This window comes from Saccostrea echinata, unplaced genomic scaffold (genome assembly GCF_033153115.1).
Source record: "Saccostrea echinata isolate AGI-Se365-2 ecotype Australia unplaced genomic scaffold, CSIRO_AGI_Sech_v1 ptg000001l, whole genome shotgun sequence".
Classification (NCBI taxonomy): domain Eukaryota; kingdom Metazoa; phylum Mollusca; class Bivalvia; order Ostreida; family Ostreidae; genus Saccostrea; species Saccostrea echinata.
Window position 1 is genome coordinate 12,387,534 of NW_026889750.1, and position 22,998 is coordinate 12,410,531.

Genomic DNA, 22,998 nt, shown 5'->3' on the forward strand with positions numbered 1-22,998 from the left:
ATTTGAAGCCCTTCACCGGTATATGGTGACGTCTCTATATGAGTGAAGGCCCATTGCTTTTACGGAATGAAGCGCTACGAGTACATTAACCCGCTTAAAATCCACTGTTTAAAATGCTTGTAATTATTGTTTGTTAATATATAATACAAGAATATATAAAAGATACACGGTAAATATATATGTGACATATTTGTAGTATTTAATATATATAGATAGAGTAAGGCGAGTAAAGTGTTATAATGTAATTTAAATCCATCGTCTGTCAACAGCTTTCGATAGCTTAGTCAGATAAGTGTCTGACTTTAATGGTGAGGGTGCCGGTGTAACCGTGATTTCTGTCGCTAGTGCTCAGGGTCGCTCTTAATAGAATATATAGGGAAAAGAGCGACTCAAATCACTGGCCTCTGCGCATGCCTGGGGATTTTAGTCGCTTCAAATCCAAGCGGTGCTCTACTGGTTTTAAATCCACGGTAATAGTATCCGCAGTCTTAGCTTTTAGTTTTTTTATTTATTTATTTTAATCCTAAAAGTATGCAAAACAATTAAATAAAAGTTATTTAAAACTTAATATTGAATTTTCTTCGTATAGGATTATTAAATGATGGTTTAGATTTCTAAAATCTATTTATTTTCTAAAAGGAAATAAACGACTTCAAATTTAATTAAAAATTTTGTAAATTGAATATATATTTTAAAAAAAAAAGAAGGAGGAAAAACATGCTACGGTTCACAATCTCTCAATCATTTGTTTCAACAGGTGTGAACCATGCCCAGGGCGTTATCTTATACAGGTGTCAACAATTACCTGTATGTTAATAACTCACAAACACAGCTCCCCGTGGTCAATTTTTACCAAAAGGTGTGTGTTTTGATAACCACTTCATTATATACACTTGTATTTTGTCTTCAATGAACCATAAATACCTGTATTTCACCAGAATAATTATAGTGATAATTCTTATCTCATTTCGACCTATTTTTTTATTTAACAGATAAATTAAATAACGGGAAAATAATTCTGAACAAATAAATAATGACGACATAATAATTTTAAATACGTTCAGGTGGTTGGCCACTTGTCCGGCGAAATGATAAGAAAAAGAGAAAAAAAATGGATGTGGTTTTAATTTTATGTAGCTGATATAAATTTTGAGTTTAATAAATCTGAATATGAAGAATTGAAGAAACATTATCTTAAACAAATCAAGAGCGTCGGTGATTCAAGTCGCTCTACAAAAAATTACGGTTTCATGTTCAATTGTTTTATACGAACCGACTAGTATGCCTTCTGTTACAACATTAAATAGTAAAACGGGATGCTGTTTTGATTTAAAGTAGATTATCTGAGTGTAGTTCAATATTTCTAAGGAAAAAATCGGAAAACGTTATTTTAAATTTATTTAGTTATTCGGTCACTGTTCAAAAGGAGGTTTCATAACCTACCAGAATTACCGCTTGGGATTTCTATTTTTAGAGCGACTCTGAGCACTAGCGACAGTTTTCACTGGTACACCGGGATCGATTCTTAGCGGTACCAGTATGATTATTCCTTAATATGAAAATAAACTTTAGTTAATGAAATTTTTTAAGTTCTTTCTTCGGTAGAGGCACGGGAAGGAGAATTTGAACATAGCAAATACCGTTTTCAATGTAATTTGCAACTCTCCATTCCTGAAAATGATATAGTGGAGCGTTGAAACATAAGAGGGACGTCACAAGTGGATTTTTTTTACATATTTGTACAAGTGGTATCGTGCAGTAATGTATCATTATCAGACATTAACATTCCAAAAAGTCAATACGAGTATGACTGGACGTTGGTTGTTTGAACAATATTTAATATGAAATACAAAATGAAACATAGTTTTAACTGGTGTCCTTTTAGAATATTGCGGAGGATATGGACAAAATAGCCGTAGGGATCAGTCGTATATGCCTTGTTCCCGCCTTATTAAGGAGACTTGTCAACAAGTGTGGGAGGAGAGGGAGGAGGTGTCCTGTAAAACCTGGTACACTTGGGCTCCTGACTGCAAAACAGAAGTGTAAGCATGCCCTTTATCTGTTAATTTTGAAAATGTTTCTTTCATACTATTTTTATTACCTCGCCAAAGGTTTAAGTGAATTTTCTGATCGAAGAGTGTCCGACGTCTGTCTTTCTGTCTTGTAAGCATGTAAGCATCAGACCAATATCAAGCTAAGATGCCACAAAGCATCCAATGGCAAAGTGAATTAAACATGGTTAAAATCACAAGCAACACATTCCATCAATGGGAGATAATAGAGCAATTGTAATAATATGGTGGGTTTAATTAATTATTTCATGCCTAAATAGGGGGGAAATATAGTGTTCTATTAATCCATTTTGGCGTCATAAAATTTAAAGAATACTTGAATTGATCACAAACTGAGTAAACCAATGTAGAGTTCATTTTTTTTATTCTAGATCTATGGGCAAAATACTCTAAATGCATAAAAATACCACAGAATTACAACTCTTTAGTGTGCAGTGTACTAGAAAGATTCCTTAAATACTTGGTATGAATAATGTTTGAATAGGAAAACATTAACAAATTTTCTAAACAATAACAGGCCACAATTAGTCATATTAATGTGCAAACATAAAGTGTTGATGAAAGTTTCTTCAAAGTATAGTTCCTGGGGGTTGAGGGTGAAGGTGCTGAAATAGATGTTAAAAATTTACTATTAATCCTTGAAAAATAATTCCCGTTGCGAACGACAATACCACAGTTAGTACATTAAATTGATAAAGTTTGCATCTTTAAGAAACTATTATACATTTATTGACTGGGTTCGGGGGCAACAGACCCAAGAACCAAACTGTTTGCCTGAGGCCTTTATGTCGAAAGCAAACAGTTTCGTTCGAGGGGTCGGCAAATGGCATTTTGCCCGAGAACACAGTACATAAATTTTGTAATACCTTTTACTTTTTTAACATATCTTGTGCTGGCTTCCATGATGTAAATTTCGTTTACCCGCACTGCAGTTTAAACTAGGTCAATGTTCTGCCGAACTTCAGCGAATGTAAAGAAGATATAGCTGATCCCTCCTACACTGAGACGTAAGCGGTCCAATATCTCATCGACAGATCCAGTATCTCACTCTGCGGTCAAACATTTTTTTTTTTGACCGCTCAGTAAAACATTGGAAACGTTAGCCTTTTTTAGTATAGATTAATATAGGTAACAATTTTTAAAGCATAACAAATGTAAGTGTTACAGGGAATATGTACACGTAGGAAAAATCCTCTTTCAAGAAGACTAAATTCAAGGTAACTCAGATGAGTGTTGTGGCCCATGGGCTTGTGTGTAGTACAATAAATTGCTTTTAAAAAACAATGTTTTACACAATATTTTATGCATAAAATCTTTACAATCCTGCGAAATTTATTTTACTCAAATAATTATATTTACAAATTTGAATATCAATGTTTTCTCCAATATGTAGAATGGTAAAGAAATCCCGACCTGCTTTGTGCCCTAGATCCACATATTACTGCTCTGATGGGTTCTTCTTTGATGGTCAATTATGCGTTGGTAAGATAATTTATTGAACTACAAAGACTTCAGCTAATGGCCTATGGGACTATAACTTCCGGAAAAGAAAAAAAAAACGTATAACCGCTTAAAGAGACGTCAATTCAAAGTCCATAATTTCAAAATTTTTATTTTACAGTATCAAACCGAAGCTTGCAAATTCTGTAGATTTCTTTGCCAAACATTGATTTCTTGATATTGTTTTTCTAAACAAACTTGAATCTACATGCGGACATATGTAACGGTGGTCCTAATGTTCCTCAGAAGAAAACTTCTAAAAACTAGATACTGTCATAAGACTGTAATATCCGCAAGTAAGTGTTTGCCTCTAAATGTACACTATCTCCCTTGTACCTGGGTAGCAAAGAAACCACAAAAGTTATTCTATAATTAACATGAAATACGTATACATGTATCAAATTTAGTATAAAATGTATAGGTGAGCATTTGACCTTTGGCCTCTTTGGTCTGAAATTAAAGATTGAAATGAAGTTAATTCTGATTTTAAAAGAAAAGTTTTAGAAAAATATATTCCTTTAAAGAAAACAAGAAGAAAATCGGCCTAAATTGGATCTTGAAAACATCATTTTTCGACTTCCATTTGGCCCCAAGGGTGAAAATGAAAATTCCGAAACGTTATTGCACATCTGCAGGACACCCCTTATCATCTTGCAAAAATTGAAGAGGTTACTGCGTAAAATATAAGAGGAGTTCTGGGTTTTTGTAAAATAAAAAATGTCGTTTTTCGACCCCATTGGACCCCTAGGGTGAAAATGAAAATTCCGAAACCTTATTGCACATCTACACAACATCACCAATTATCTTCCAAAAGATGATTTGGTTACTGCGCAAAATGTAAGAGTTCTGGGAGTCAGGTTCCTGTAAACCCCCATTTGACCCCCAGAGTGACAATGAAATTTTCGAAACCTTATTGCACATCCATCTTTCAAAAGATGATTTGGCTACTGCGCAAAATGTACCAGGACATTTGAGAACCAGGTTTTTGTAGAAAAAAGTTGTTTTTCAACTAGGTTGAAAATGAAAACTCTAGCTGAAATCTTATAGCACATCTAAAGGACATCATCTATCATATTCCAAAAGATGAATTGCTCACTGCTTGAATTGTTAGAGGAATTACAGGAAGAAGAAAGTGTGACAGACGGACGGACGGTTTAGATTTGTTCAGAGCATGGTTTCCGAGGGTAGGGTGGGACCACGTTAGGGTACTGTAGCAAAGTTTGACATAATTTTAATCTTATCTTTTAAAAAGATAGATGAGCTAGCGCTGTAGCCATTATAAACACAGATATAGTTTTCTGAATCATTGGTTTATAATAATGAATCGATTAATTATTAATAGAAAGACACTGCTGCTAAAGAGGGAGGGGTCTCAACTCAGAAGTGAGAATGGTAAAACTCGAGTGGGTTACACTTGGACAATGACACCACTTTGCTTTAAGCAATCTAGCTGTCTTTCAAGGAAATTTCATTATTTAAATATTCCATCGTGGTAATGTTTTGCAGCGATCGCACATTCTCGGGCCTTACTGACAAGCTCGGAATACTATATGATGTACGAGATTTTGTACAAAAGTGGAGTCGCTTACCATCAGTTAGATACATGTTTTTGGCTAAACAGAGTTGATTGTATCTTCTGCAGTATATTATAGGATATATCGTATGATGTTTTCAATGAAGTTTAGCTCGAGATTCTATACATAAGATGTCCCCTACATTTATTTCAATGTTTGTAAAAAGTGATAAGCTAGGTTTTCATTATCAATTTTAGGAATAACATCTCTGCAGTCTTGGTATACATGTTACTGGGCCTAAGTAACTGGTACATTTTTGTACAGGTTATACGACAAAACACGAAACTTCAGATAATATGTATTTTTAAATGATAATATGAAACTGACATGGTATTTTCCCTACAGTGTCCTACTGTGAATTCAAGTAAAAATACAGCGTATTCCAGCAAAATATAGGTCTAACCTAGCTGCTAGCTTTCGAGAGCGCAAAAGTATATATTCCACGGTGCCAGTATACAAAAACGAAATAATTATATCAAACACAAAATTTAATTCCCATTCCTCCTGTTCCTTGGGAAGGCGGTAAGGGACATATTAGCGGGTTTCTTTAGCGGGAGTAAAATTTGGGGTTTTGTTTGCTCAAAGGTATGCCAATAATTTTGCGGACACAAAGTATTATGGCGTTGCAAAAGTTTATCCTCTAGATAAGTTTCAGGATCTTTTTCTTATACTCATAACTTGTATGCAAGGGTGCAAATTTAGCGATTAAAATTTGAGCGGACTACTACAAAACCGCTAAAATAAGCCAAAGATAGCACCCCGCTAAAAATTCCAGCTATACGTATATAACAAGTACACAAATTCTCTCTCTCTCTCTCTCTCTCTCTCTCTAAGCTGACAGATAGAAACCTTTTGAACAATCCAATGCATATTTAGGAATAATGAAGCATATTTGATAATTCTACCTTGTATTATCACTAATTAAAATGAAGCTTAACATAAAATACACGCAAGAAAGAAATATGTTTGTTAAATCATACATTGCCAAGTTGTTATGTTAGCAATAATTACTTGACTCACTGGAAACGGTAGCTCAGTCGGTAGAGCGCTCGCTACGTGATCGGAAGGTCGTGTGTTCGAATCACGGCCGCGACTGACCTAAGTCGATAAAAAATAGGTAGCAACTATTCCTTCGCCAAGCGCTCGGCATTTTGAAGTGAAAGTTGTGAGTCTTTCGGATGAGACCTTAAAAACCGAGGCCCCGTGTCACGGTAGGCTTTGGCACGATAAAGAACCCTCACTCCTCAATGGCCCTGGGTGCCGAGTAAAGGTCTAAAGTTGAAGCCCTTCACCGGTATATGGTGACGTCTCTATTTGAGTGAAAAATTCTCGAACGGGACGTAAAACAACATACAATCAATCAACTGACTTACTGGAAAAATTGAAGGAATCATGATTTATAGTAAGACTGTAAGCGCGGAATGGTTTCCGGCAAGTTATAAAATCTATTCTCACAATTTTGTATGTTACGATAGTTTTGGCCTTTATCGTTTTTGTCAATATTTCTTGTTGTTACAGGATTAACCAGTACCTTCACATTACCACCCTCTCAGACGACTCACACGGTCACTTTTCAGGACAACAAACTATCTTCAACCAGCAACGTTTTGTACGACGCCGTTGGCTGGACAATATGGTCATCCTGGAGTGCCTGCAGCGCTACATGCGGTGGATGTGGAATTCAAACAAGAGATAGAACTTGTGAGGATTCCCAACTATGTGGGTTAGTGTCAAGACGCATTTACGTCCAAATTTAGCTAAACTGTACCAAACTTAAATTTTCTTGTCATAAATGAAAAAAAATATCTCTAAAGTGATTGATATAAAACCAATGCATAGAAAATTGCATCTTTGTTAGACAAATATAATCTTAGTCAATGGAACATCAATTCCTTTCACAGATGTAAAATATGAAAAGTACTGTATAAAAAAAGCAGTTACCAGAATAGTATTAAATGAAAATTCATAATATTTTATTGTCACAAAAAGTACAGTAAATTACGTTTCAAAATTATATGGCCCTGAAACCCTATAACCCTTAAATAAATGCTGTCCATATTAGTTTGTTTAAAGTGTAATATTTTGTAGAATGATATGTATTTTTGGTCTTATGCATATTTTGCACAATCATATCTGCCTACCTTTAATACAGCAGCTTTGTGCAATGCAAGTAATTAAAACTATAAGTGGTGCCAATGATAAAATTTCTCATTCCGAATTAAGAATTCTGTGAAACTCTTTATATAGCCAATTAATAATCTTTTTAGGTCACCAGGGTCACTCGGGTAACCTATTGCTATCTGTTTTGTCCATCGTCTTGTGTCGTCCGTTATGTGTCAACATTTGAACATCTTCAGCTTTTTCTCTGAAACCGCAGAAGCAAAGTTCAGCCAATTTTAGCATATGGCATATATAATTACAGGAAAAAATTATTGCATTTCGATCATATAGTAAAAATGCATACATGTACATGCTTCTCCCCCCCCCCCCCCCCCCCCCCGTTTATTTAGCAAAGAAACAAAGTGCATGGTTATGATGAGTATTTATGCCTCTTCAAAAATCGTGAAATTCATGGCCCCAGGCTCAGGGGTTCTGGTCTCGGGGGGGGGGGGGACTGTATTGATAAAAAAGCGAAAATGCATTATTTATTTGAAAATCTTGATCTCTGCTCCTGCATATCAAGCAGATATACTATGTGCATGGATAAGATGAGCAAGGGTGCCTCTTCTAAAATTGTGAAAATCATGGCCCCTAGGTCAGGGTTTCTAGTGTTGGGGCGGGGTTCTATTGATCATATTGTGAAAATGGACAAATTCTTTTAAAAACATCTCTGCCCTTGGAATTTAGCAAAGTAAGTGCATGGTTATGTTGAGCAAGAATGCCTCTTTCGAAATCTGTGAAATTCATGGCCCCAGGATCAGGGATTCTGATGTTGGGGGCGGCTGTATTGATAATTTAGTGAAAATGCGTTATTTCTTTGAAGCAAAAGCAAAAAAATAAGTGCATAATTATGATGAGCAAGGGTGCCTCTTCCAAAATTGTGAAATTCATAGCCCCTGGGTCAGGGGTTCTGATGTCAAGGTGGGGTTCTGTTGTTCTTATTGTGAAAGTGCATTTTTTTTAAATCATCTTCTCTGCCCCTGGGTTTTTAGCAAACAAAGTAAGTGTATGGCTATGCTGAGCAAGGATGTCACTTCCGAAATTGTGAAATTCATGGCCCCAGAGTCAGGGGTTCTAGTGTTGAGGAGGCTGTATTGATAATTAAGTAAAATTTTAATTGTGTATTTTATTCTTCTCCGCTTCTGGGTATAAAGAGAGAAACTAAATGCATGGTTATAAACAAGGATGCCTCTTCCAAAATTGTGAAATCATGGCCCCTGGATCAGAGGTTCTGTTCTTAGGGTGGGACCCTATTGATTATATAGAGAAAATGCATAAATTCTTTGAAAATCCTCTTCTCTGCTCCTGGGTATTAAATAATCAAAGTAAGTGCATGATTATGATGAGCAAGGATGCCTCCTATAAAATTGTGAAATTCATGGCCCCTTGGTCGGGGTTGTGACGGAACATATTGTCGTTCTGTATATATTGTCGTCGGCGGCAATATGTACCTACCCTCACTGCATATGTTGTCGTCCATTGGTACACATTGTTGCCGGCTGAAAAGTTACACATGTACATATTGTCGCTGGCAACATTATGTGCCTACCCTCACTGCATATGTACCTACCCTCACTGCATATGTTGTCGTCCATCGGTACACATTGTTGCCGGCTGAAAAGTTACACATGTACATATTTTCGCTGGCAACATTATGTGCCTACCCTCACTGCATAAAGGAAGAGAAAAGTAGCACTTGGACTTTTAACTTTTCAACACCAATGAATAGAATAATGATCCTTGGTTTAGTCTATTTTTGTGACAAGATTTATTGCAATCAGACTAAAACTGTAGGAGGAGTAGCCTTTTCAAAAATTTTACATAAATTTTGATTTTAAGGGCCATAGCAACATCATTCAACAAAAATCAAAAAACAATAAAGACAATTATGTATCTCATGGTTGTCTAATTGTGTGCCCAAGTTATATTAAAATCAGACCAAAACTGTAGGAGTAGTAGCGTTTTGATAGTATTTCAAGTAAATTTCTATTTTTAGTAACCATGGCAACACCATCGAAATCAAAACCTGAAGTGAGAATTATGTATCTTAAGTAGTCTACTTGTGTGCCAAGTAATACTGAAATCAGAACCAAACTGTAGGAGGAGTAGCATTTTGAAAGTATTTCAAGGAAATTTCTACTTTCAGTAACCATGGCAACACCATTCATCGAAATCAAAAATCAATATATAGAATTATGTATCTAGGTGTAGTCTACTTATGTGCCAAGTTGTACTGAAATCAGACCAAAACTGTAGGAGGAGTAGCATTTTGAGATTATTTCAAGGAAATTTCTATTTTTAGTAACCATGGCAACACCGTTCATTGAAAGCAAAAACCGATATACAGAATTATGTATCTTAGTGTAATCTGCTTGTGTGCCAAGTAATACTGAAATCAGTCCAAAACTGTAGGAGATGTAGGGTTTCAAAGTATTTCACAGAAGTTTCTATCTTAAGTAACCATGGCAACATCGTTCATTGAAATCAAAAACCGATACACAGAATTATGTATCTTAGTGTAGTCTACTTGTGTGCCAAGTTATATTGAAATCAGACCAAAACTGTAGGAGGAGTAGCGTTTTGAAAAATTGTTTATAGACGGACGGACAGCTAGACAGAAAGACAGACAGACGGACGGACGACGGACACCTTACTATCGCATAAGCTCTTCTGGTCTCTGATCAGTAGAGCTAAAAAGTAACATTTTTAATCTCCAAGTATTTCTTATGATAAAAAAATGGGATGATGTATAAGATATATCACGAATAACGGCATTTTGGCATAATATTATGGTGTACACCAATCCTGGACACAGTTTTCTGACCAAAACCTTTCCTTCCTATATTGCGAGTTATGCTAAATAAATGCAACTAGTTTACTAATTTATCTGCCATACATACTCTCTCTCTCTCTCTCTCCACGACTTTAGTAAATATTCTCTTTCTAAGGAAGAAATTCTTCAAAATCATATGTCAGTTTTGAATATTTTTAATATTCCAAACAACCAAAATGAATTTGAATTACAATATCTATATTGGATTCCGAAACTTCGTAAAAAATCCTTACAAACAAAGATACATAGAGGGTTCCAGTAAATGTTCAACCAAGCCTCATTCTTTACTCCTCACTAAGATATTAACAGTAATGAAGGGGAAACTTCAAGAGTACTGTGCAACAATATATTCGAGAAGTGGTGTTAATCAGATGTGGATACTTAAAAATTCCAAGGAACTTTTGGAAAATTTGAAATCACAAGATTTTACCAAAATCAACAGCTTAAAAACTTACGACTTTTCAACTTTATACACAACCATTCCCCACGATAAATTAAAATCCAGGCTTTTTGATATCATTGACAGCTGCTTTTTCAATAAAAATGGAACTCGTAAATTTACTTACCTTGTCATTGGTCATTTGCAAAATTATTTTGTTAAAAAACATTCTTATTGTACACACAAGTACTCTGAAGCTGACATTAAAAAGATGATTGAGTTTCTGATTGACAATATCTATGTGGTTTTTGGAGACCAGGTCTTCCAACAATCTATAGGGATTCCCATGGGTACCAATTGCGCCCCGTTATTAGCAGACCTCTTTTTGTATTCATATGAAGCAGAATTTGTCCAAAATCTTATTCGTGAAAAGAAGAAAACACTTGCTGTGGCCTTCAACTCAACATTTAGATATATCGACGACGTATTGTCAATTAACAATGGTTATTTCCATTCTTATGTCAATACGATATATCCCGGTGAGCTTGAGATAAAAGATACTACAGAGTCTGACACATCTGTTTCATATATGGATATTTTGCTTGAAAAAGACGTTAATGGTAATCTAACAACCAAGCTTTATGATAAACATGATGACTTTAACTTTTCAATCGTCAACTTCCCTTACTTATGCAACAATATACATGTACCTTCATCACCTGCATATGGGGTTTATATCTCTCCTTTGATTCGATACGCAGGAGCATGCTCTCAGCAAATACAATTTATCATTGAATCAAATGCTGACTGAAGTTTTTCATACTAATTATTAGGCCTTTATTTACACACTGAATTTTCGACGGATTTCTCCGTTATTACCGATCATGACAAGGAGCACACGGCGGGTGTGATCGGTTGGCAGGGGATGCTCACTCCTCCATGGCACCTGATCCCACTCTGATGTTTTAGAGGTCCGTGTTTGCTCTGTTCCTGGTTTGTATTGTTTGAATGGACTTTTGAGCTTGAATACTGTTCGTTATCTCCATATATTTCATTGATAAAACGTCGTTGATATACAGTGTACCTAAATGTCGAGTTGAAGGCCACAGCAAGTGTTTTCTTCTTCCCATGTTGAAGTTTTTGAATAAATTCTGCTTCTATGGAATATAAAAACAAGTCTGTTAATGAAGGAGCAAAATTAGTTCCCATCGAAATTCCTACAGAATGTTTGAAGGCCTGGTCTCCAAAGACTACATAGATGTTCAGTATCCTTTTAGTATCAAACTCAGAGTATTTTTGTGTAAAATCAGAGTGATTTTTTACAAAGTAATTTTGTACATGTAGATGACCAATCATAAAATATGAAAATTCCCGAGTGTCTAATCAAAACTAAATGTGTTGTGCGACTTATCAAAACTTGGCGGAAAAATTTTAATAATTATGATCTTAATCTTAAATCTTAATAATTATATAATAATTATAGCAGAACAGAGGTGGAAAGTATGTAGAGGACCCTTAACTAAATTTAGGCGTTTTATATTATTTGTACATAGAAAAGTATAGTTTTAAAATACATGAGATAGTTGGTATTGATAATGGTGAACCGATAAAACATGAGAAAGACTCATACATGTAGAATGATAATAAGGGTAAGTATTCCATGTCTTTGGGCTCCCTATCCTCGACCATTCATGTACAGCCACATTAAATCATCTTTTTGAAATTGATAATGATATAAAAGGTTTGCGAGGTAAATCAATATGTTCTATTTTTAGGGGTAAAACTTACGAGAGAGAGGCAAAACAGTGCGGATTACAGCCATGCGATAAAGATAAAGTGTCGAACAAATGTACTCGAGAAATAGAGAAGCAGAAACTTTGTAGTCCTTTATCCATGGATATATGCGTTACGTAAGTTAGCAAGTTTATGCTGTGAAATTTTAAAATATATATATATATGTATAAATATTGTGTCTCACTAGGTTGATCCCAATTTTCCATGAGCAAAAAAGCCCCTTAACATATAACATTATTTTTATTGTCATATTATTATATTATATATTATTATTGTTATAACATAATTAAAATTCTTTTTTGTAGGACATATACAGAAACTTACGATTGTTTCGGTACGTGTTGTGCAAATTATAAAATTGATGGAAACAGTTGTGTTCCAATAAACAAAAGATAGGATTCATTAAGATGGAAAAGGGATGCTAAACGCAAAGCGGGTAGTTTCCTTGCCCAAATGACCGAAGAGGGTCTATATCTGTGATATTGCTTGTATTCTCCTAGATTGTCAAGTAGAATGCAGACATCATTCCGTCATCGCCTGGGGCTACTGCAAAAGAACGACACACCCCACAGAGTACTTTAAACTGTACCTCATATACGCCAAGGTTTAAGGGGGCATACTAAAAAACTAAAAAAATGATTTAAAACATTTTTCGATCTTTAGAATTCCATTACAGTTTGTGTATTTGTGAATATAAATAGTCATGTTCATTTTCATTGTACAAACACAATTATTTACTTCAGATCTGCTATTGAAAAATGTTGGGGAAATATTTCGAACAGTCTATTTAATATTTTATGGTATATTATGGTCCTTAAGGTTCATTGTCCCTCTGTTCACTCACATTTTGCTTAAATTTTGCTAATGATTGTCCAAAGTAAATTTAATTTATAACGCATACACTATCAGCATAAATTGCAGGGCAAAATTAGATAGAAGTAGCCTTTCATATATAATCTTGTATTTCACTGAGAGTTATCTCTCTTATCAGAGGGTCAGTTTTATTCTTTAAATGTTTTTTTTTTCTCAGTTGAAGGTATGGTGATTTTGAAATTACAAAATTTAAAACCTCAGATCTCCTACCCCTTCCAAAAAGTAAAATACAGGTAATCACACTGCAGCTATATATAAGACAAAAAGAAGCAGAAGTAGAACAAAGTTTACGGATATAAAATAAATGGATATAAATAAAAAGTAAACAGGTTTCATGCAAGACGAAAGCGTGGCGAATTAACGAATTAAGCTTTTTGTTCGTCGATTGGTGTCAATCAGTAATTCAACGTTCTTCGATAATAAATATTATGAAATCTTTATTTACCAACGTGCATATTACCCGCTTATTGTTAAGTCGCAAACGATGCCTGTACTCAAAAAATGTTGTAAACAATGGCCGCGAAATTTGAGCCTTTTCAAGATAGCAACCTGATTCTGATTTTCTTAACATGCATGCCAATGGGAATATCAAGAAAGATCAAAGTACTGAAAAAAAACTGCAGGGTGGAGGCATGAATAACATATAATTTTATACATTTCACAATGTCATTATCTTTTGTACGAGTGAAATCGATTAAACAAATTAAGTAATACGTAATACACTGTATCATATGTACTATATATAACTAATGTTTTCTCAGCCGCGAAAATTAATAGTCGCAGATCAACTGAAACTGACGAATCACGAATACAATTTGTCGAGAATAATATATTTCCGCGGAAGAGGCCCGAAGAAATGCATGAATAATGGTCGCCCGAGGCGACTAAATACAACTGAGAACTTCGTAGCACTGACCCGGTTGGGGACCAGAATTTCCTCTATGTCTGCAGTTTTAATTGCATTGATAAACATAGTTTCTCATTGAAATCATAGTTTTTATCTATTATTTAGATATTATAATACAAAGTACGATTGGCCGATGTCTGCACATTTTTAAACAAGACGCTTCATGTGATAAAATTAAGGAATCTTAAATAATACAATTAGGTACCTTCATATTGATTTGATTTAAATTAATGTTTCTGCTAGGTCGCACATCTGCGCGCATCAACATCATGTGGCAAAAAGTGTTACTTCTTGACTTAATATGGGCTAGTAAAAGTGAAAATTAAAAGTTAGTAGCCCGTTTGGCTACTAAATTTTAGGGGTTAATTGTAATCCCTGATGAAATAACTTTGAATATATTGATACTTCTGTGGGCTTGGGTTTTTTTTTCTTTCATTTTTTTCCCTTTTTTTAAAAATACATTTCAGTACCATGTTAAAGAGGAATGAAATTAGTTTGAGAAAACGCTTATTAAAAATAATAATGATAAAATTAACTCCTGACCATATGATTGATACTGACTGATATTTGGATTCCACATAATTAATATGTTAAATTTGTATTTGAACAGTGCATCAAAAATGAGCACAAAAATGTGCTTTATAACAGTCAGTCAATTACTTTATCAAAACATTATAATTTAAAACAAACATGTCATCATAAGCCACATTAAAACTATAGTACTTAAAAAATATTACATTTTAAGGTATCATGTGAAATTGTTATCCCGCGAAAATCCTTGTTGACAGAGGCGCAGCCGAGGTCAACAATGGTTTTAAAGGGATAACACTATCACATGTTACCCTAAAAAATCATTTGGAAGGGGGGGGGGGTATCCTAAATGTATTTAGAATGTATTTGAAGGAAAATATACGGTAGGGTAATAGTACTTTTAACAAATGTTTTTATACCAATAAAATGTGGCTATTTAACATAAAAGTTGAAAAAAGATTATTATATTTCTGTTAAATGATTTCTGTATAAAGTTAAGAAGGTAAAATTACATTTTTATAGTCTGAAAAATTTCACTTCTAGCAAAGCTATACCCTGGGGTATAGTTTGTGCTATCCAACCCTCGGAAAATTCTTATTCAATTTTTGATTTCCTGCAATATGATTGGTTGGCGATTTCTCCAACACTGACGAGTTCCACTAAGCCAAGCCATATACTGGGGTGTAAAATGTGCTATCCAACCCTCAGAAATTATAATCTACATAATAAAACTCTTATCCACTGGCTGTGAGTTGGATAGCTCTTTCATCAAACCCTTGACAGGAACTATTACCCTCGTGCAAGCCCTCGGGGAATAGTTTCTGTTGCGGGTTTGATAAAAGACTTTGTTATACTTTCATGTTAAATAGTCAAATTTGATTGGTTTAAAACATTTGTTAACAAGAAGCCCAGGGGCCACATCGCTCACCTAAGCACTCTGGCGAGGAAACAACAGAAATCAGTTCAGTCTCGAAAAGTTTAAATATAAAAGTGGTTCGGGGGGTTGATTTGAACTGATTTGAATCTATACTTCAAAGGGATACTTTTGAATTAATATGACAAATTATGCCAAATAATGCCCCTCTTTTCTCCAGGGGGTCAAGATTTGAACAAATTTGAATCTACATTACCTAAGGATGCTTCCATATAAATGTGACCAATCATGGCTTTGCTTATCTTGAGAAAAAAATTTTTTAAAGATTTTTCCTATGTATTCCTATGTAAAATTTTGATCGCCCATTGTAGCCCCACCCTACCCCTGAGGGTCATGATTTGAACAAACTTGAATCTACACTTCCTGAGGATGCTTTCATATAAATATGACCAATCATGGCTTTGCTGTTCTTGAGAAGATTTTTAAGATTTTTCCTATATATTCCTATGTAAAACTATGACTTCCCATTGTGGCCCCAACCTACCCCCGGGGGTCATGATTTGAACAAACTTGAATCTACACTTCCTGAGGATGTTTCCATATAAATATGACCAATCATGGCTTTGCTGTTCTTGAGAAGAAGATTTTAAAGATTTTTTCTTATATATTCCTATGTAAAACTTTGATCGCCCATTGTGGCCCCATCCTACCGCACCAGGGTTATGATTTGAACAAACTTGAATCTACACTACCTGATGATGCTTCCATATAAGTTTCATATTTTCAAGCACAGTGGTTCATGAGAAAAAGATTTTTAAATGATGCCATTAATTTTTCACAAATTCATAATTATCTTTCCTTGGAAGAAGGGGTGGCCCTTCATTTGAACAAACTTGAATCCCCTTTACCCAAGGATACTTTGTGGCGAGTTTGGTTGAAATTGGCCCAGTGATTCTTGAGAAGAAAATGAAAATGTGAAAAGTTTACAACGACGACAACTACAGACAACGGACAAATTTCGATCAGAAATATCGATCAGAAAAGCTCACTTGAGCCTTCGGCTCAGGTGAGCTAAAAAGTACCGTTACCCTACCACGTGCGTAAACCACGCCCTCCGAGTAACATTACATAGCAACGGTTGACAATGCATGACAACGGGTAACAGTATTAAAATTGTTAACTGCGCAGAATGTCTGCACGTACGGTTCATTGAAGCTTTTTCTTTTAAATGCATTCTAAAAACATTCAGTATAACAAAAAATTTTTTACATGTTTATTTAGAGTAACATGTGAAATTGTTATCCCTTCAAAACCATTGCTGACCTCGGCTTGGCTTTGGTTAGCAATGGTTTTCGCTTGATAACAATTTCACATGTTACCCTAAAAAAACAGCAAGTGGACACGTGTAAACTGTAGATAGCGAGTTTAAGAAAGCCTTTTGAAGTTTTCCCAGAGTAAAAAACTTCTCCCTGTCACAGTTTATTTCTTAACAAAACTTGTTTTGATACTATACAACTTTTTAGTGATATATATATATATATATATATATATATATATATATATATATATATATATATATATATATATATATATATATATATATATATATATATATATATATATAATACTTTCATGTAAATTAGTTGAATCTGATTCGTCGAAAAACATTTGTTATAAAACACTTTTACCCGCTGAATAATGAAGCCACGCCCTCCAGCGAAGCAACAGTCAACATTGCTTGACGACGGGTGTTATTCCAAACAAATATTGACTACGCAGAATTGATGCGCGCAAAGTTCACTGTAATATGTATTTATATAAAACATTCAGTATAATATAATAAATACTGCATGTAGTTAAGTGTAACATTGAAAATTTTCACCCCTCGAAAACAAGAAGTTAGAATAAAAAAAAAGAAAGAAAATAAGAACATTTTTAAAAAATTGTGGCACTGATGCCCCTCCATAGTTTCTCATATCAAAATTCGACAAACGTGCAAACTTTACATTTGTAGACTTGTGAATTGTCTTTGTGTTTCATTCAGAGCGCGGAAATACAGATTCCGGAAAACAAAGTTTACAACATCAAAAATACCCACATTCATAGTATAAACTCAAAGTCAACACAGTTGTATTTTTAAAATTACATGCTTGGATGTCGGAATATTACCTACTTACATATGTAACCTATGAAACTGATACGATTGCAAGTTTGGATTTACAAACTTACAAGTCTGGATTTCTGAACACGATTACCCTCCATAAGTAAGTAGTTCTGGGTGAGAGATTTATCGTGGTGTAAACTTTTTCTTGAATTTGTTTTCGTACAATCAAAACACAGGAAATCAATAAATAAAATTAAGGTTGGAATTATTCATTGGTGAAACCAAATCACATTTATTGACATTATGTTACATCGTATTTGTCTTCATAGTACATGTATTATCATGTCATCCTTTTTATTTATTTTTGAAACAAACTCAAAATGTGCATGATACAGATGTACGTTAATTAATGTAGCCAATCTGCTACCCATTATCAGCATATTTTGCATTGGATACTTTGTATTTTTTTCATTGGTAACAACTTTCTCACTTACGGGAATAAATATGTCGATATTTATAGTTCAACTCAGGAAATTTTGTATAACTAATCAACTCTGTATTCCTGCTGTTTAGAGTTAAATTCAAAGAATGTATACCTTAGTGGTCTAGTGATCACTCAGCATTCATACTCAATTATATCATTCTTAATTTGATTATATGTGCAATTTAGCCTGTAAATATTTAATATTTATTCTGTTATTTGTATTTTCCCTAATAAATCCGTTTCAGCTTTTAAAAAGAGTTGTGCGCTTTCTTTCTCTGGTTTTAAAGGGTGTTTCCACTAAAGTTGATTACAGGGTTTATTCCCACTTAGCCAACATTTTGAAAAATCTTATTCCCATATAGCCAACACTTTGATTTTTACACCTGGGTGATCAGCAGGCTATAGTTTTTTTCCATGTTTTCTTGTGCTATACCTGAGAATTACTTTTTAAAATAGAATAAAAATAAACCAATGGAAAATTCAAATAAAAAAATTAAAAAATCAGAAATCTTGACAAATTTAAAAAAAAAAAATTCTATGATTGTGGTAAAAACATTTATAAAACTGCTTTTTTTCAATTGAAAAATGAATATTGATAAAAATATTAAAAAACTAATTAATAAATAAATAAATTTTAAAGGTACAAAAATTTTGAACAGTGAAAACAATTTTAAATATTCTAAAATTTAATTATCAGTTGTGATTAAAAATAATATCTAATCATGGAATATTCTATCATGTTAATGATGTTAATGAACACAATAATAGAAGCACCAGATACAAATGATATATATGTTTTTTTCTGATTGGAAAATCAATCGCCATTGAGTCTTATTTAATTATGCTGTTTATTTTTCAAAACGGTTCTTATAATTAAACAATTTTATGCAATTCCAGTCATTTTGTATTATACATGTATTTATTACTTTTACCATAGCATATGCACAAGTAACGGTGCATTTTCTAAAGAATGAATGTTTGTGCATTGTTTTTGTCGAGTATTACAGTAACAGTTTGAATATTTAATTTTATGCCGTTTATATTTAAATAGACTGCATATATTGTTTTATTTTTCAAATTGGCTTTTCATCTATTTGCGCGATAAAAAAATAATTATAATAATATGCAGCATAGTTTGTGTTGTTCATTTGAAACTGAGAAAAAGTAATTTTTATATTTTAGGCTAGATTAAAGTTAAGCTATAATTTAAAAGAATAACACAGAGGACTAATTGTGATATAATAGAAAGTTAAATATATTAATTATTTAAATATATCAAATGAATAATTTTATAAAGAGATATAAAAGAAAAATTACTGAAACAGAAACACAATATATATATAAAAAAAATTTATCAAAAAAATTGTGATTATATATATATATATATATATATATATATATATATATATATATATATATATATATATATATATATATATATATATATATATAAAGCACTAAAAACCAACAACACTGTATATCGTAAGTGTCGGATCTACTAAGAAGATACAAGGTCACGGATGGAAATTTATATAAAGCACTAAAAATGACCAACGACACGAACAATAATAATTGTCAAATTTTCGGGACGACCTGTCCCTTCCTCAGGACAAAGAAAAAAGTTAAGAAGTCATAAAAACAAAGAAAATAGAAAAGCAAAAACAACTAGCACTACTACTAAACTACCAAACACTAAATATTTACAATGTTACATGTTTAATGTGGAGTTTATAAACAGTTGTGAACAAAGAAATCCGGAGCGCTATGAATTGCGTCCGGTCTATTGGGTGTACTCTGGTGAAGAGTACACCCGACTTCTTAACTTGTCTCTTTGTCCTGAGGAAGGGACAGGTCGTCCCGAAAATTTGACAATTATTATTGTTCGTGCCGTTGGTCATTTTAAGTGCTTTATATATATATATATATATATATATATATATATATATATATATATATATATATATATATATATATATATATATATATATATATATATATATATATATATATATATATATTTCCAGTGAGTTTGCCTATAGGCGATGAGTTAAGAGAGATGAACTATGGTTTTTGACCTTAACTTCAAAGTTTAAACGTTTAAACTTTTTTTGGAAAATTTTTTGACATTGTTAATCAGTTTTGTATGCTTTCATATTTTACAGGTAGATTACATGTGACAACATCTTTCAGAAAGAACTATCATTTTTGACTTTATGATCTTGATCAACAGGTTTTACCTACGTATAAAAAATTTTAATTTTGGCTGTAAATTTTGCTTAAGAAAAAACATGGCTTTAATATTTTTTCACATTTGCATTACTTGTTAATACCTTTTGGAATATATTATGAATTTTGATATCAAAACCTTGCTCTTGAAGTTTATTGCAGTTTTAAGAAACTTTAATCATGGCCAGAACTTTGATTAATTCAGAAATATATACATGTATCTTGATGTTTGATGGATAGGAGACAGAACACATGGACAAGATAGTTAAAATATGTCATAAGTAGTTGCATCTCAACCACTAAGACAACGAAAGAATGAGACCACTATTCTTTAAATTTGCTTGTTATGTTACTGCATTCAACTTCAATGGATTCAAATATTCTAAATGAATTCTAGTAAGAAATTTACTTGAGTATATTTGTAATATACATGTACATGTAAAAAGTAATAGTATTTCTGATCACCGTTGTCCTTCGTCCGTCCGTCCATCTGAAAACTTTCACATTTCATCTTCTTCTCAAAAACTACTGTGCCAAATTTAACCAAACTTGGTACAAAGTATCCTTGGATAAAGGGAAATATAAATTGTTAAAATGAAGGGCCAAGCCCCTTTTTAAGGGGAGATAATCAAGAAAATACAAAAATAGGGTGGGGTTATTAAAAAATCTTCTTCTCAAGAGCCACTGAGCCAGAAAAGCTAATGCCTATGTGGAAGCATCCTGGGATAGTGTAGATTCTAAATTGTACAAATCATGACCCTTGGGAGTAGGGTGGGGCTACAATAGGGAATCCCAGTTTTACATTGAAATTTATAGGAAAAATCTTCTTCTGAAGAACCACTGGGCCAGAAAAGCTGAAACTTAAGTGAAGGTATCTTGGGGTAGTGTAGATTCTAAATTGTTCAAATCATGGCCCACAGGGGTAGGGAGGGGCCACAATAGGGATTCCAAGTTTTACATTGATATAATAGGAAAAATCTTTAAAAATCTTCTTCTCAAGAACCACTGGGCCAGAAAAGCTGAAACCTATGTGTAAGCATATTGGAATAGTGTAGATTCTAAATTGTTCAAATCATGGCCCCCGGGGTAGGGTGGGGCCACAATAGGGAATCCAAGTTTTACATTGAAACATACAAGAAAAATCTTTAAAAATATTTTTCTCAAGAACCGTTGGGCCAGAAAGGCCAAAACTTATGTGGAAGCTTCCTGGAGAAGTGTAGATTCTTAATTGTTCAAATCATGGCCCCTGAGTTAGGGCGGGGCCACAATAGGGAATCAAAGTTTTTCATTGAAACATACAGGAAAAATATTTAAAAATCTTCTCAAAAACCTCTGGGCCAGAAAAATTATGTGGAGGCTTCCTCGAGGTAGTGTAGATTCTAAATTGTTCAAATCATGCCCCCTTGTGGTATTTTGGGGCCACAATGAGTATTACGAGGAAATCTGGTGAAGAACAGCAGGGCCAAAGTTACTCAGGTGAGCGTTGTTGCCCATGGGACTCTTGTTTTAACATGTTAAAAAAATTTTAATATGTCAGTTTTATTTGAATAAATGAACCCAAGAAATACAGGCAAACCTCTTTATCTCAATTTCAACATGACAAAGATTATACTTAAAGATATCCAATTATTCAAGATTACAATGCAAGGTAAAAAGCTTAAAGAACAAGTGGTTGGGACTACCAACTCACGACATATAACTGATATATCACGAAATATCAGTTTTTGAGATAATGAAGTTCATCTTCATGTTTATGTTTAAGGCTTAGAAAGAGGTCATGTTAAAGTTTTCAACTAGTAACACTGTGTCTTACTGAAACTTCGTTTGGCAACCCCCTCCTTTTAATCGTTACTTAAATAATCTCTGCGCATATCTTGTAAGAGTATTTTTCTACTTACTGATTGTCAAACAATGGAGATCGTCCATCCGTAACACATTTGGGTTACGTACTATCTAGTTATACTATGTAAATGCTTTTAAAGCAATTTTAATGACAGTGATGTATCAAAACACTTCTGATTCTGTAGTATGTCACGTTTGACTACATGCTTGCATCAAAGATGCTACATGCAGATTAATAGAAAAGTCTAGAAATTAAAAAAATTCAAAGGTCAAGATGTGGAAGACTCAGGGTTCTCCATCATTTGAAATTTAACTATGTTGCAGACTTTTCGCGAAGCTCTTTATATTCGCGGTATATTCACGATTAAATTCGCAACTGAACCACTATTCATTATAATTACACAAGCATACACGCACACACAACTATTTTGAGTCACTTATTCTTTACACAAATGGTATGATCGTATATATTAATAAAAAAATAATAAATGGATATTGAAAACAATTAGAATGTCTCCTAATATATTTAATAATATACACAAGCCAACTGAACACACACACACACACACACCCCACCCACTACCCCACCCCACCCCACCCCACACACAACACAACTTTAACAAAATACGATTATAAGACAAATACTTATATACTATACTTGTAACAGTATTTACAAGTTGCCAGTATTAAACCTTGATATTTTTATATATAACTTTATATTTTACACATGCTCTGAAGAGCAGACGAAATTCTGGTCGATACAATCGAACTACTTGCCATCTTTCAAAGTAAATTTGCCGTGATTTTGTTTGTTGATCGAATTACGGGCAATTTTTGAATTTAAA

At 33.5% G+C, this 22,998-nt stretch overlaps 1 protein-coding gene across 2 annotated transcripts in view; it reads left to right on the top strand.

Moving 5' to 3' along the window:
- The window catches only part of LOC133185349 (zinc metalloproteinase dpy-31-like), a 61,948-nt gene extending 49,200 nt beyond the window's left edge, over positions 1-12,748 (top strand). For both annotated transcript variants that reach the window (XM_061320501.1, XM_061320510.1), the window contains exons 12-16: positions 1,886-2,042; positions 3,466-3,554; positions 6,665-6,869; positions 12,294-12,428; positions 12,618-12,748. In XM_061320501.1, coding sequence (XP_061176485.1) covers positions 1,886-2,042; positions 3,466-3,554; positions 6,665-6,869; positions 12,294-12,428; positions 12,618-12,708 — 677 coding nt within the window. In that variant the 3' untranslated portion in view covers positions 12,709-12,748. The remainder of the gene's footprint in view (positions 1-1,885; positions 2,043-3,465; positions 3,555-6,664; positions 6,870-12,293; positions 12,429-12,617) is intronic.
- Positions 12,749-22,998: the final 10,250 nt, after the last annotated feature.